The 15398-nt window shown below is 36.4% G+C and overlaps 1 protein-coding gene across 1 annotated transcript in view; it reads right to left on the bottom strand.

Annotated features, from left to right (window-relative positions):
* RPGRIP1 (RPGR interacting protein 1) overlaps positions 1-15398 on the bottom strand; it is a 234936-nt gene that overhangs the window by 52060 nt on the left and 167478 nt on the right. The window contains exons 16-21 of the mRNA XM_053699932.1: positions 9214-9562; positions 8952-9112; positions 8614-8847; positions 8448-8514; positions 8273-8361; positions 7807-7999 (exon numbers count right to left, since the gene is read on the bottom strand). Coding sequence (XP_053555907.1) covers positions 7807-7999; positions 8273-8361; positions 8448-8514; positions 8614-8847; positions 8952-9112; positions 9214-9562 — 1093 coding nt within the window. The remainder of the gene's footprint in view (positions 1-7806; positions 8000-8272; positions 8362-8447; positions 8515-8613; positions 8848-8951; positions 9113-9213; positions 9563-15398) is intronic.

The raw sequence follows: 15398 nt of genomic DNA, 5'->3' as shown, positions 1-15398 counted from the left end.
AAATAAACTGATCCAGATATGATATATGAGCAAAATATACTGCTTACGAAAAGAGATCTTTTACTTTTTCACCAATTTTATCCATGGTATCTGTAGAGGCTGGTTTAGATTGAGCTGTGCTTATTATCTTCCTTATAGGTCTTATAAAATGAGTACTGAAGTCTCTTAATTTATTGATATAAATTTACTGATATTTAGGGCAAGAATTATCAATTTGTGAATGGACAGGATTCACATGTTGTTAACCTATCTGCATTTGATGGGGGCTGCATTTGTTCCCAACACTCGTGCAATGCCACCCTATTTTCGCCCAACTAATTGTGTGAGAGTAGGGCTTGTCAATCACCACAGTCGAATGAATCTGGAGTGATTTCCATCTGCCAAACCGATGCTTCATAAATATAAGTTGCAGGCTCAAATGAGCAAGTACACAACCAATTGGTACGTTCATTTAATGATAAATTTAGCCCGTAATCTTCAAAGGGAATATCACTGTGACTGCAAACGTTTCTGGTGTGTGATTAGCAGTTTGGACAATAGGTGGAGCTGTAGCATGCATGCTGATCAGTTCACAGAAGAAATAACACTTTTCTTCTGTTAAAGGGACATGAAAACTAATATTATTTCTTTCATCATTCATTTAGAACATTACATTTGTTAAAGGAGCAGCGATGCACTGCCAATGAAAAGAACATATATTTGCAGCTACCAATCAGTATCAAACTCCCAGTAGTGTATTGCTGCTACAGAGCCTACTTAAATTTATGTTAAAACAAAGCATACCAAGAAAAGAGAAGGAACTTGGAATTTTTTTTAAAATTACTGCACTATTTGAATCGGTAAAATGTTGCCTTTAATGTCCCTTTAACAATGATTATTATCCTTATTTGTAATGTGCCTACAAACTATGAAGTACTAAACTGGGGGTAAATTAAATAAAGATAGCTAAAGGGGCATTAAACTCTTTGAGATAGTTATACAAAAAAACGAATTAATGATGGTAGAAAAAAAGTTTAATTATTTATTTTAATGTCATTATTTATTATTATTATTAATTCAGTACTGGTGAACACTGCCTAATATTTTTGAATGCAGTTTGCCATTAATACCAAATCACATTAGGGGTGCAATCAACAATTTCAGATTATTTTGAGTAGCTTTTACAATTAAAGTGATGGTAAACTTTAACTAATCAAATGCCATATATGTAATGTTTGCCTTTAAAAAAGTGTGTAACTTTTTTGTTTTTAATCCATCTGTGAAAGGGTTTAATTATTTCATATAGTAATGCTTCTATTGCAATGTTATGACGACCCACTTGGATTAACTCTTTTTTTTTAATGACAATTCCAGTGAACATCCAATCAACATGTGTGTCATATGACAATCTTGAAGTCCAGCCCCTTTAAAGCCCTTAGAAAGTCTATTGCAGAGAGTGGGTGGGACTGCTCTACACATCACAGCCCAGCCAAAAGAGGAAATGAAGGGGGGCGGAGGAACAGACGATACCTTTAGGATTTATAAACCTTTTATTATAATATATATATATATATATATATATATATATATATATATATATATATTTAAAAAAATAATAATTGTGTGATTTTACTTGCAAACTAATATATTTTCATTGCAGCATTCTTATACTCTGAAATTTACAATCACTTTAGACAAAGGGCCTGTTGATATAAAGCTCTCCTGTTCTGACAAGACTATCTACGAGACTTTCTGAGATGGTGTTTAAATGCTGTAGCACGGGACACTTACAACATATGTATGTATGCCAATGAAATGCAGTAATAACTTTTACTAGAAGCATTTTTGCTTGTGGAAGTATACTACACAAATGCTTCTATTTCAAATGTAAATGCAACCATTCACATTTCTATTTTGACTTTTATATACTGTACTTTTAAGGCTACTGAAATAGATACATTTAAAAACTAGCTTTTCAAAAAGTGTTTTCTAACAAAAGTCTTCTCACAAGGAAGCTCCTCAACTCAATGTTTCAATCCTCTTCAGGGGGAAGACCGACAACTTTTGGCCCAGGGGTGCAAGTATTATCCAGTGGCCCAGGTAAATCAACACACCCATTTTAACATATTGGGCTAGATTACAAGTGGAGCAGTATTTTGCATTTTCGCTATAGTAAAAACTCCTCTAGGATTTTCATTTTTGTGCTAGTCGGGTTGCGCTAGTATTACAAGTTGAAAGTAAACAGTTTTTTCTCCTGCAGTAACCAGATGCGCAAAAAGTCGAAATTTGAAAATCTTGGTTGCATTCATGCATTCCTTCATAGAAGGAATGCATAATATATTCAGAGATAACCGCCCTTGTCCGTCAGTTAATAAAAATAATGTAGGTGTCGGCAATGTTGGGGGCAGCAGATTAGGGTTTCATACGTATAATGTAGGTGTCAGTGGTGTCTGGAGCGGCAGATTAGGAGTTAATAATTTTATTTTAGTGTTTGCGATGCGGGAGGGCCTCGGTTTAGGGGTTAATAGGTAGTTTATGGGTGTTAGTGTACTTTTTAGCACTTTAGTTATGAGTTTTATGTTACGGCGTTGTACCATAAAACTCTTAACTACTGACTTTAGAATGCGTTAGGACTCTTGACGGGGTAGGGTGTACCGCTCACTTTTTAGCCTTCCAGGACAGACTCATAATATCGGCGCTATGGAAGTCCCATAGAAAAAAGACTTTACAAAGTTTACATATAAGTCGTTTTGTGGTAAGGCCAAAAAAAGTGTGCGGTGACCCTAAACCTTCAAGACTTGTAATACCAGTGGGCGTAAAAAAGCAGCGTCCTATCAGCCAATAGAATGCCAGCTCAATCCTATTGGCTGATTGCATCCTATTGGCTATTGATTTTGACTATCCTATCCCGTTAAGGGTAATTTTGTTGAGACAAACAGAAAGAGAAGCAATCTGCCAGGAATGAACAACTCAGTTTCTTGTTCTATGGCCCGGTTACCACCCGAGAGTAACCTCTTTTAGCCCAATTGTGTTTTTCAGAACTTTCCTGAAGTATATTAGTTTGATCCCGCCTAACAACATCAGTCCAGCCTCAAAAAGCACAATTGGGCTAAAAGAGGTTGCTCCTAGGGGTAACTCACCATAGAACAAACAACTGAGTTGTTGTTCATTCCTAGTAGAACGTTTCTCTTTCTGTATAAATTTGAATTATGACCCTGGGGAAGTCACTGTAAGGTGATGGAGGAACCAGAAGTGGACTCTTTGCCCAATGTGCTTAGAGGAATATGGCTGCACCTCACTGACAAGGCCTAAAGAAGGCCAAAATGATCATCTGGGGTTGCCATGTTCCTTGTTTAGTGGAGAGTTGCCTGGTATTTCTAGGCTGTACTGACCTTGCTAGGTGGGACCAGACTGATATCCTTCAAGTGACCTGCTGTTTGTTCAAAGTAAAGTGCTTCTCTTTCTGTATACATTAATTTTGTTGAGAGCCTTGCAATTAATGCAGGGCTTGGAGATTGTGATACCTGTATGTGTATCTGTGTGTATGTTTCTGTAAATGTGTGTGTATTTGTGTATGAATGTGTGTGTATCCGTATATGCATGTATCTGTGTGTTTGTGTGTCTGTGTGCATATGTTAGGGTGACTAGATCTGCTGGGGAAAAAAGGGATACTTCATGGACGTCATGCATCATACTCTCAAAAGGATAAGTTATATCAGGTTTTAGTTGCAGCATTCCAAACCATTTATTTTAAATTAAATAATGAATGAAAATAATAGCTGTCTCTATTATCACTGTTATTAATTAACAATTTCACATTCCACAGATAACAATACTAGGCATAATCAACTGTAATTCCTACCAGTCGTAACTGGGGATTTTTTAAGTTGATGAGGCAGAAGACCATCTATTTATGGCCCTCTTTATTTTATATTTTGAAAGGTGTTTGTACCACATCTTACACACCCTAACACATTTGTTAATATAGATATAAAATTCACGAAAGATAAAATTTCACAATAAGATAAAATAGTAATTATTATTAACCATAAACTCACAAAGTAACCTCTCTCTGCTTTTCAACTCTCTCTAATGTCCAGCTGTGTTCTGATGTTCAAGTCCTACAATATATATATATATATATATATATATATATATATATATATATATATATATATATATATATATATATACACACACACACACACACAATGTATTTATATGGATATAATCTATGGTTAATGAAAGAAAATTAAAACTAATGAAGGGTTGAATGGTTGCCTTTGGGCCTTAAGGTGCAATAGTCCTATTTCTTCTGAAGGGAGCTAAATACCCCAGAGCAAGCCACACAGAAATGAAAGCACCATGTGTTCCACACAGTGCGGGGTGATCACACAGCAGGACCGCTAACAGGCTTCCATTTAGTGCATTATAGGAAGTGTTACTGCCCTTTATTAGAGGGTCTCACTATCCCTCTAACCAGACTATGCTAAAGCTCCTCCTACCAACAGCAGAAGTGTTTACTGAAGCGTTTCTGTTCTCTGTCCAGGGGGAACTTGGTTCCTTCTGCAAAAATAGTGCAGGAACTCTGTTCCCATGCATTCCCGCTGGACTTGACCCCTGCCATACTCTCATACTGCCTTGGGCCCCAAACTTGCTAGGGGCAGCTCTGTCCTTTGTGATACAGAAAAGCTTCTTTCTTGATTTGTTGACATACAAAAGAGGAATTGTGCTTTGCATTTTGAAAGCTCATCAAGCACAGAACAAAACAGTGTCTCTGGTTTTGAGGGAGCAGACAGGAAGGATAGTCTAGCTCCTTTCTATTGGGCATCTTCTTCAGGTATCTGTAAATCAGAAGAAGGGGCAGCGCACTACACTTTAGATGTTCAGTCAGAAGCTAATATGTTTTGTATGCAGCATATTATTCAATGTCCTACAATGTGATACGTAAAAGTTAGTTTACACACTATTATCTTTAGTGTATAGTATTTTATACCAACCAATCGGCCAGATTACGAGTTTTGCGGTAAGAGGGGTGCATTGCTAACTTGCACTTTATTCTTATCGCTCACTTTCCTACAGCCAATAGGATTGAGCTTGCATTCTATTGGCTGTTATAATCAGCCAATAGAATGCAAGCTCAATCCTATTGGCTGATTGCAACAGCCAATAGGATTTCTTCAACCTTAATTCTGATTGGCTGATAGAATTCTATCAGCCAATCGGAATCTAAGGGACGCCATCTCGGATGACGTCACTTAAAGAGACATTCATTCTATAAGAAGATTTCGTTGGAAGAGGATGCTCTGCGCCAGATGTCTTGAAGATGGACCTGCTCCGCGCCGGATGGATGAAGATAGAAGATGCCGTCTGGATGAAGACTTCTGCCCGTCTGGAGGACCACTTCTCCCGGCTTGGATGAAGACTTCTCCCAGCTTCGTTGAGGACTTCTTGCCGCTTCGATGAGGACTTCTTGCCACTTCGATGAGGACTTCTCCTGACTTCGTTGAGGATAGATGTTGAATCTTCAAAACTGTAAATGGATCTTCAGGAGTTAGTGTTAGGTTTTTTATGGGTTTATTGTGTGGGTTTTATTTTTAGTTTAGGGCTTTGGGCTGCAATAGAGCTAAATGCCCTTTTAAGGGCAATGCCCATACAAATGCCCTTTTCAGGGCAATGGGGATCTTAGGCTTTTTTAGTTAGGGTTTTATTTGAGGGGTTTGGTTGTGTGGGTGGTGGGTTTTACTGTTGGGGGGGTTGTTTGTATTTTTTTTCCAGGTAAAAGAGCTGATTTGTTTGGGGCAATGCCCCGCAAAAGGCCCTTTTAAGGGCTATTGGTAGTCTAGTTTAGGCTAGGTTTTTTTTTTTATTTAGGGGGGCTTTTTTATTTTGATAGGGCTATTAGATTATGTGTAATTAGTTTAAATATCTTGTAATTTGTTTTTTATTTTGTGTAATTTAGTGTTTTTTTTTTGTAATTTAGGTAATTGTATTTAATTTATTTAATTGTATTTAATTTAGATAATTTATTTAATTGTAGTGTAGTGTTAGGTGTTAGTGTAACTTAGATTAGGTTTTATTTTACAGGTAAATTTGTATTTATTTTAGCTAGGTAGTTAGTAAATAGTTAATAACTATTTAAGAACTATTCTACCTAGTTAAAATAAATACAAACTTGCCTGTAAAATAAAAATAAACCCTAAGCTAGCTACAATGTAACTATTAGTTATATTGTAGCTAGCTTAGGGTTTATTGTACAGGTAAGTAATTAGTTTTAAATAGGAAATATTTAGTTATTAATAGTAGGTTTAGATTTATTTTAATTATATTTGTTAGGGGGTGTTAGGTTTAGATTTAGGTTTAGGGGTTAATAAATATAGTATAGTGGTGGTGACGTTTGGGGCGGAAGATTAGTGATTAATAAATGTAGATAGGTGGCGGCGATGTTAGGGACAGCAGATTAGGGGTTAATAATATTTAACTAATGTTTGCGAGGAGGGAGTGCAGCGGTTTAGGGGTTAATATGTTTATTCTAGTGGCGGCGATGTAGGGAGCAGCAGATTAGGGGGTTAATAATTTTATTTTAGTGTTTGCAATGCGGCAGGGCCTTGGTTTAGAGGTTAATAGGTAGTTTATGGGTGTTAGTGTACTTTTTAGCATTTTAGCTATGAGTTTTGTGCTACAGCTTTGTAGTGTAAAACTAACTACTGACTTTAGAATGCGGTACGAATCTTGACAGGGTATAGGGTGTACCACTCACTTTTTGGCCTCCCAGGACAAGCTTGTAATATCGGCGCTATGGAAGTCCCATTGAAAAAAGACTATACGCAATTTGTGTAAGTTGATTTGCGGTAAGGCCAAAAAAGTGTGCGGTGCCCCTAAATCTGCAAGACTTGTAATACCAGCAGTAGTGAAAAAGCAGCGTTATAACTGGATAACGCTGCTTTTTCACTATTACGCAAAACTCGTAATCTAGCCGATAGTATTTTAATAGTTACCTGAAATGTTTTATTTGGGTAATACAGAAAATAAATTAAAAAAACAAATTCCTTATTGATGTAAATTCCTTTTCTCTACTGTTATCTGTGTAAGCATTTACTAAAATCCTCCCTGATCATGTTATATTTAGTAAATACCTTTGAAAGTCTAGAAAGTTAAGAAAATGTTAAGAGAGCCAAAGTGGATCTTTACAGCTTATGGGTGCACCCAGAATGAGTCAATTTCATAGAGTTAGCATTGATAACTTCTGTTCTAAGATAGTATTACTTCAATATGTGTAAATGGACATTTTATATCATTAGAGAAAAAAATGAAACTCCATAATTTGTTACAGCGTGCAATTTCTTTCTTCAGTGTCTCTTTCTAAATGTGTTTAACCCCCACAAAAGCACATAGGTAAAGCCTGGCTTAGCAGCTGCAACAAACTGCAGGTCCTGAACAGGACACAGCTGGTGAGTCAATAAGGAACAATATATTCAGATAGCCACCAATGACCAGCTGTGTCATTGTGAGGAGATGCAATTTGTTGTGGCTTCAGGCAAAAATCAGTTCTATTGAATTAAAACTTAACATTTCTTGCATTATAATGCCCATTTAGTGAATGGTTTATGTTGGCGAGAAGGGAAGGTTAACTGTTTTATAGGGAGAGCAGTGCTTGATGTTCTTTAGGTTTGTAGGGCGGGTGAGAGAAAAATAATTTATAAATATGTGGAGAGGTGTGGAATTTCTATTCTTTAGGAATGTGGATCAGTTACATGATGAGACTTCTAAGTGAGTGTATGAAGTGAGTAAGTACTATGTCACTGGTTCTGGGTGGAGATCTTTGACCTTTGCTGAAGTGGTAGTATATCTCCTCTCCACGTCTTGGTTTTCTGAGTGAGATGGGGGTCTCTGTTTCTTCAAGAGGGACTCCAAGAAATCGGAATTCCACAAAAACCCTTTGAATTTCACTATTAGCCACAACATCTGAACATGGGTCAAGACTCAAAGAAGCTACCTCCACACGTATTTGGGAAGATGGCTGCAGAAACAGAGCAAACAAGAAAGACCTTACTACTGTAGTTATTTGATTTCTGCAGAAAGATTAGCTGGAAGCAATCCAATAACAACAGTACATACTAATAAAACTTATTTTTTTTCAAATATAGTCTAATTTGTGACATTATACATATTTAATAGATAGTGAATTATACTGAAAAACAAATAGTAACAAAGCAATACTTCACAATTCTAAGATGTGAGTCAGAACAAAGTTGAAAATTGACTTGTGGTACTTCTCGTTTAATGCACTAACCAGTTTGTGTGGGACTCTTGATTTTGCTACTATAATGATATCATCGCTGTCCGAGTTCTGTGATTCACTGACATCAGTGGATTCGTTCTCTAAGCAAGGAACAACACATTTATTGGAAATACTATTAACCACCCCCCAGTTCAACATGAACTATCCTATCAAACTGCTAATTTACCAACTGTATCCATTTCCTGATTCCTTTTCTGTGAATATAGATGCAGTTTTTCACGTTCAGTGATTTCCTGAAAATAGAAAGAGTTATTTGTCCTCATTAAAATTCCCCTTACTACTCTTTCCTCACTTATACTATTTTTTTAGCTCTATTAATTATATCTACATACCTTCATGTCCATATCTGACTCCTCCCTAGGTTGTTCATCTGTGAGATGTTTATGTCTTGAGGGCTCACTCACTGTTCTTTGAGAAGTTTTTGAGTGAGTGTCTCTTCTTCCCCTCTTACTGGAGCTCACATGTACTCTTGAATCCTCATCAGTTTTGCAAGATTTAGACCGTTTTAATGCACTGGAATTAATATGTGGAGCATCCCTTGGCAACAAATGGGCCTGAGAATGGGGCTTAGAAAAACATTAAAAAATTGCAAATCTTAACAGTGCAGTAGAAAATTAACCATCACAAAAAAATACACAATTCTCATAACATGAAGTGATAAATAATTTACCTGAGGTAATGAAATATCATGAAGTTTCTCAGGAATGGAATGTCCTAGAGTATTGGAGTCCCACAAGCTTTGACATTTTGCTTGATATGGATATTTCCATTCTAAACTGACCTGCATTGACCCTGAACATTTACTATATGGATCCAGTAATGCAAAATCTCCTATGTGGGAAAAAGAATGTAAATAGAAAGAGCGAGTCTGATTCAATTCAATTCTTTAATTTCATCAGCTAATGCAAGTCACATTAAGATTCACCACTCACCTTGAATGTTTTTTCCCTCTGCCAGTCTCTGCAGTGGCACCTTTGCCCTTCCAATGTATGATCCAGGTTGCGTATTTTCATCATCAAACACATAAATGTACAATTGTTCTCCTTGAAGGTATCGTTCAAGGTCAGTGGACAATTTCAAACAGTAAGAGAACTCATCACCAAATTGGGGGTTGTTGCTACAAGGTATAATGTTGGTGGCATGGTCAGGATGGTGATAAAAGCAATACATAGCATATGGGCTGGGTTGATAGCCTAACTGTTCCACCCTCAGACCTCTACAACCCCAGACCCGGATTATAAGTTCATTCTGAGGTTCATCCAAGAAAGGGGAAGCAGAAAACTAGAGTAGAGAGAGAGTACAATTTGTTAATACCTGAGGCCGTGTATGAGCCCCTATTTCTCTTCCTCAAATATCCTATATTCTAGTGTCTTATGAAGGCATCTACAAGAAGAGACTCTTAAAAACATGAAGAATATTCTGTCTTTTTTGATAATTAAGTTATTATTTTATTTTACATTCACAATGGGTATATCTGCATTTAAAATAACAACAAAAGAATGTAGTTAAGGAGCGCTAGAAAAGCTTAAAGGATGATATGGAGACATATTAAAATTTTAAAATGCTATTTATTCGCTAAAAAAAAAGACAGAAACAGATTTAAAGTAAGGGACGTCTCCCTATATTAATTGTTCTCATACATATACAAATAGATGCCCTGAATAGGTTAAAATATATAGATACCCAGCATTTGAATATACTTCACAATGGAAAACACTCAGTGAATAGTGTATGGATAAAGGAAATTTATAGTATATAAACCACCTTAAAAAATTACCACCTTTTGTTAAAAAGAATTATCTGTAAATTTAAGAAAAAAGTTCTTTATATTAATTCCACCTTGGTAATAGCGTTACAGAGAATCAAAATGTTTCAGTTTGTCTCAAAAGTTCATGTACATTGTACAGTCCGATACACTTTTGTTTTCAGATAGACATAGTTCTGTTACACTTGAGTCTTTTTGCAAGTTGTGATATGTAATATTGATATAAATTGTGATGTTTTCAAATTAAAAGAGAGCTTACCGGGTCTTCTGACACTTTCTGTGTCTGACGATATTTCAATATGTCTTACCGGGAAGTTTCTGGGTCTCTTGTCTGCCTTCCAGTCTTGTACGATACAAGATTCACCTGGAACCTGATTCTCAGAACCCGTTCTTGTGTGTGTAATTCCGGCGTATAATACCCTTTTCTTTGAGTGTCTCTGGCTGCTAATTCCAGCAGCAGGCTTCTAATTTGGGTATATACTTGCGATGCACTCTCCAGCGTGTTAACAAAGAATCCAGACTTCAGTATACAATGGCCATTTGTTTTAGCTTGTTTCTTCTTCCCTCGTACTCATTTAGTATTGAGATCTTGCAGGGGATATGCAAGCTGTGGTGGATAACGTCTACGCGTTTCGCCAGTCGGATTTATCAAGACGGATGTTTTGTGGTATTTTGCCCGGTATTTAAAAAGCCCTCCTCTCTTCCTAATTGGTTTATATTTCCTTCATTTTGATAGGCGGTGTGTTCAAGGTGGGTATTATCGAAAATAAAAGGTGGATTATCTTAGTTTTCAACATGTTTTGGTGGTATAAACAGGTGGATATTTATTCAGAATACATAAGGTGGATTATCTTAGTTTTTACGTATTTTGGTGGTGTAAACATAGTTATTTTCTTGTGTTTACATTTCTTCAAAAAATATATATATTAACCCTGTAAAATTGGATTATTAGTTAATATTTGTTTAAAATCATAAATATTACTTATGAGTGGAATTCGGCATCTGTATTGCTTTAATTTGTAGTTAACCCATTTTTACAAAGATGTTGCTAGCGTCTTCTCTCATATACTTATATTAGTGTGTTTTCTATACATCTTATATACTACATCATCGTATAAGGAATTTTCTAAAATACAAACTTTTGAGTGGCGATATTTTATATTATAAACTTGGCTCTTCCTATTTTATATTGTTTTTTGATATCTTTAATAGCCTAGCTGGATGGCCTGATTCAAGGTAAAACAATTGTAAAATGTTTGAAAAAATAGAAAAAAAATTTCAAAAGGTTTTTCTTTAGTTTTTTAAATTTGGGAGCTAGCTCAACATTTTTGGTAGTTTTAATAAATTATCTGCTGATTATTATTATTTTTATTTTTTATATTTTTTTATATAAACTTATTCTAATCCCCTTTAGATTTTTAGTGATGGCAGTAATTTTGTTGGGATATTTATATATTGTTTTTTAATATCTTTAATAGCCTAGCTGGATGGCCTGATTCAAGGTGAAACAATTGAAAAAATAGAAAAAAAATTCCAAAAGGTTTTTCTTTAATTTTTTAAATTTGGGAGCTAGCTCAACATTTTTGGTAGTTTTAATAAATTATCTGCTGATTATTATTATTTTTATTTTTTATAAACTTATTCTGATCCCCTTTTGATTTTTGGTGATAGCAGTAGTTTTGTTGGGATATTGTCCACTAATAATTTTATTTATTTTGATGTTTATGAAGTGAGAAATGGGGAAAGGTCTAGTTCAGAGTTTAGTCCTGACGGGTGGAGGGTTTGCATATTATAAATTAATTCCGCTTCCTTTCTTAATAGTTTTTCTTCAAAATTCCCCCCTCTCCATTCTGGCTTTAGTGTTTTTATGCCCCAAAAGACAAACCAATTAGGAAGAGAGGAGAGTTTTTTAAATACCGGGCAAAATACCACAAAACATCCATCTTGATAAAGTAGACTGGCGAAACGCGTAGACGTTATCCACCAGAGCTCGCATATCCCCTGCAAGATCTCAATACTAAATGAGTACGGGGGAAGAAGAAACAAGCTAAAACAAACGGCCGTTTGTATACTGAAATCTGGATTCTTTGTTAACACGCCGGAGTGTGCATCGCAAGTATATACCCAAATTAGAAGCCTGCTGCTGGATCTAGCAGCCAGATATACGCTGGAATTACACACACAAGAATGGGTTCTGAGAATCAGGTTCCAGGTGAATCTTGTATCGTACAAGACTGGAAGGCTGACAAGAGACCCAGAAACTTCCCGGTAAGACATATTGAAATATCGTCAGACACAGAAAGTGTCAGAAGACCCGGTAAGCTCTCTTTTAATTTGAAAACATCACAATTTATATCAACATTACATATCACAACTTGCAAAAAGACTCAAGTGTAACAGAACTATGTCTATCTGAAAACAAAAGTGTATCGGACTGCACAATGTACATGAACTTTTGAGACAAACTGAAACATTTTGATTCTCTGTAACGCTATTACCAAGGTGGAATTAATATAAAGAACTTTTTTCTTAAATTTACAGATAATTCTTTTTAACAAAAGGTGGTAATTTTTTAAGGTGGTTTATATACTATAAATTTCCTTTATCCATACACTATTCACTGAGGCCTAGATTTAGAGTTTGGCGGTAGCCGTCAAAACCAGCGTTAGAGGCTCCTAACGCTGGTTTTTACCGCCCGCTGGTATTTGGAGTCAGTCATTAAAGGGTCTAATGCTCACTTTGCAGCCGCGACTTTTCCATACCGCAGATCCCCCTACGCAATTTGCGTATCCTATCTTTTCAATGGGATCTTTCTAACGCCGGTATTTAGAGTCGTGGCTGAAGTGAGCGTTAGAAATCTAATGACAAAACTCCAGCCACAGAAAAAAAAGGAGTTAAGAGCTTTTTAGGCTAACGCCGGTTCATAAAGCTCTTAACTACTGTGCTCTAAAGTACACTAACACCAATAAACTACCTATGTACCCCTAAACCGAGGTCCCTCCACATCGCCGCCACTATAATAATTTTTTTTAACCCCTAATCTGCCGACCGCACACCGCCGCCACCTACGTTATACTTATGTACCCCTAATCTGCTGCCCCTAACACCGCTGACCCCTATATGATATTTATTAACCCCTAATCTGCCCCCCTCAACGTCGCCGACACCTACCTACACTTATTAACCCCTAATCTGCCGACCGGACCACACCGCTACTCTAATAAATGTATTAACCCCTAAAGCTAAGTCTAACCCTAACACTAACACCCCCCTAACTTTAATATAATTTAAATCTAACTAAATAAATTAACTCTTATTAAATAAATTATTCCTATTTAAAGCTAAATACTTACCTGTAAAATAAACCCTAATATATCTACAATATAAATTATAATTATATTGTAGCTATTTTAGGATTAATATTTATTTTACAGGCAACTTTGTATTTATTTTAACCAGGTACAATAGCTATTAAATAGTTAAGAACTATTTAATAGCTACCTAGTTAAAATAATTACAAAATTACAGATTGAGCTCGCATTCTATTGGCTGTTCCGATCAGCCAATAGAATGCGAGCTCAATCTGATTGGCTGATCGGATCAGCCAATCGGATTGAACTTGATTCTGATTGGCTGATTCCATCAGCCAATCAGAATTTTCCTACCTTAATTCCGATTGGCTGATAGAATCCTATCAGCCAATCGGAATTCGAGGGACGCCATCTTGGATGACGTCCCTTAAAGGAACCTTCATTCGTCGTCTAGTCGTCGGAAGAAAAGGATGGATCCGCGCTGGAGGTCTTCAAGATGGAGCCGGTCGTCATCGGATGGAAGAACATAGAAGATGCGGCTTGGATGAAGATGTTTGCCTGTCCGGATGTCCTCTTCTGCCCGCTTGGATCAAGACTTCAGCCGGAGGATGGATGTCTTCAGCCCCCCGCTTGGGCTTGGATCAAGACATCGGAGCCAGGACGGATCGGTGTGATACCCGGTGTGGTGAAGATAAGGTAGGAAGATCTTCAGGGGCTTAGTGTTAGGTTTATTTAAGGGGGGTTTGGGTTAGATTAGGGGTATGTGGGTGGTGGGTTGTAATGTTGGGGGGGGGTATTGTATGTTTTTTTTCTCCAGGCAAAAGAGCTGAATTCTTTGGGGCATGCCCCGCAAATGGCCCTTTTAAGGGCTGGTAAGGTAAAAGAGCTTTTCTATTTTAATTTTAGAATAGGGTAGGGCATTTTTTTATTTTGGGGGGCTTTGTTATTTTATTAGGGGGCTTAGAGTAGGTGTAATTAGTTTAAAATTGTTGTAATATTTTTCTAATGTTTGTAAATATTTTTTTATTTTTTGTAAGTTAGTTCTTTTTTATTTTTTGTACTTTAGTTAGTTTATTTAATTGTATTTATTTGTAGGTATTTAATTTAATTTATTTATTGATAGTGTAGTGTTAGGTTTAATTGTAGATAATTGTAGGTATTTTATTTAATTAATTTATTGCTAGTGTAGTGTTAGGTTTAATTGTAACTTAGGTTAGGATTTATTTTACAGGTAATTTTGTAATTATTTTAACTAGGTAGCTATTAAATAGTTCTTAACTATTTAATAGCTATTGTACCTGGTTAAAATAATTACAAAGTTGCCTGTAAAATAAATATTAATCCTAAAATAGCTACAATATAATTATAATTTATATTGTAGCTATATTAGGGTTTATTTTACAGGTAAGTATTTAGCTTTAAATAGGAATAATTTATTTAATAAGAGTTAATTTATTTCGTTAGAATAAAATTATATTTAACTTAGGGGGGTGTTAGGGTTATGGTTAGACTTAGCTTTAGGGGTTAATACATTTATTATAGTAGCGGCGAGGTCCGATCGGCAGATTAGGGGTTAATAATTGTAGGTAGGTGGTGGCGACGTTGGGGGCGGCAGATTAGGGGTTAATAAATATAATATAGGGGTCGGCGATGTTAGGGGCAGCAGATTAGGGGTACATAGGGATAATGTAGGTTGCGGCGGTGTCCGGAGCAGCAGATTAGGGGTTAATAGTATAATGCTGGTGTCAGCGATAGCGGGGGCAGCAGATTAGGGGTTAATAAGTGTAAGGTTAGGGGTGTTTAGACTCGGGGTACATGTTAGAGTGTTAGGTGCAGACATAGGAAATGTTTCCCCATAGGAAACAATGGGGCTGCGTTAGGAGCTGAACGCTGCTTTTTTGCAGGTGTTAGGTTTTTTTTCAGCTCAAACTGCCCCATTGTTTCCTATGGGGGAATCGTGCACGAGCACGTTTTTGAAGCTGGCCCCGTCCGTAAGCACCGCTGGTATTTAGAGTTGCAGTGGCGGTAAATTATGCTCTAC

Source organism: Bombina bombina, chromosome 2 (assembly GCF_027579735.1).
Source record: "Bombina bombina isolate aBomBom1 chromosome 2, aBomBom1.pri, whole genome shotgun sequence".
Classification (NCBI taxonomy): domain Eukaryota; kingdom Metazoa; phylum Chordata; class Amphibia; order Anura; family Bombinatoridae; genus Bombina; species Bombina bombina.
This window is presented reverse-complemented; position numbering and strand designations above follow the sequence as displayed.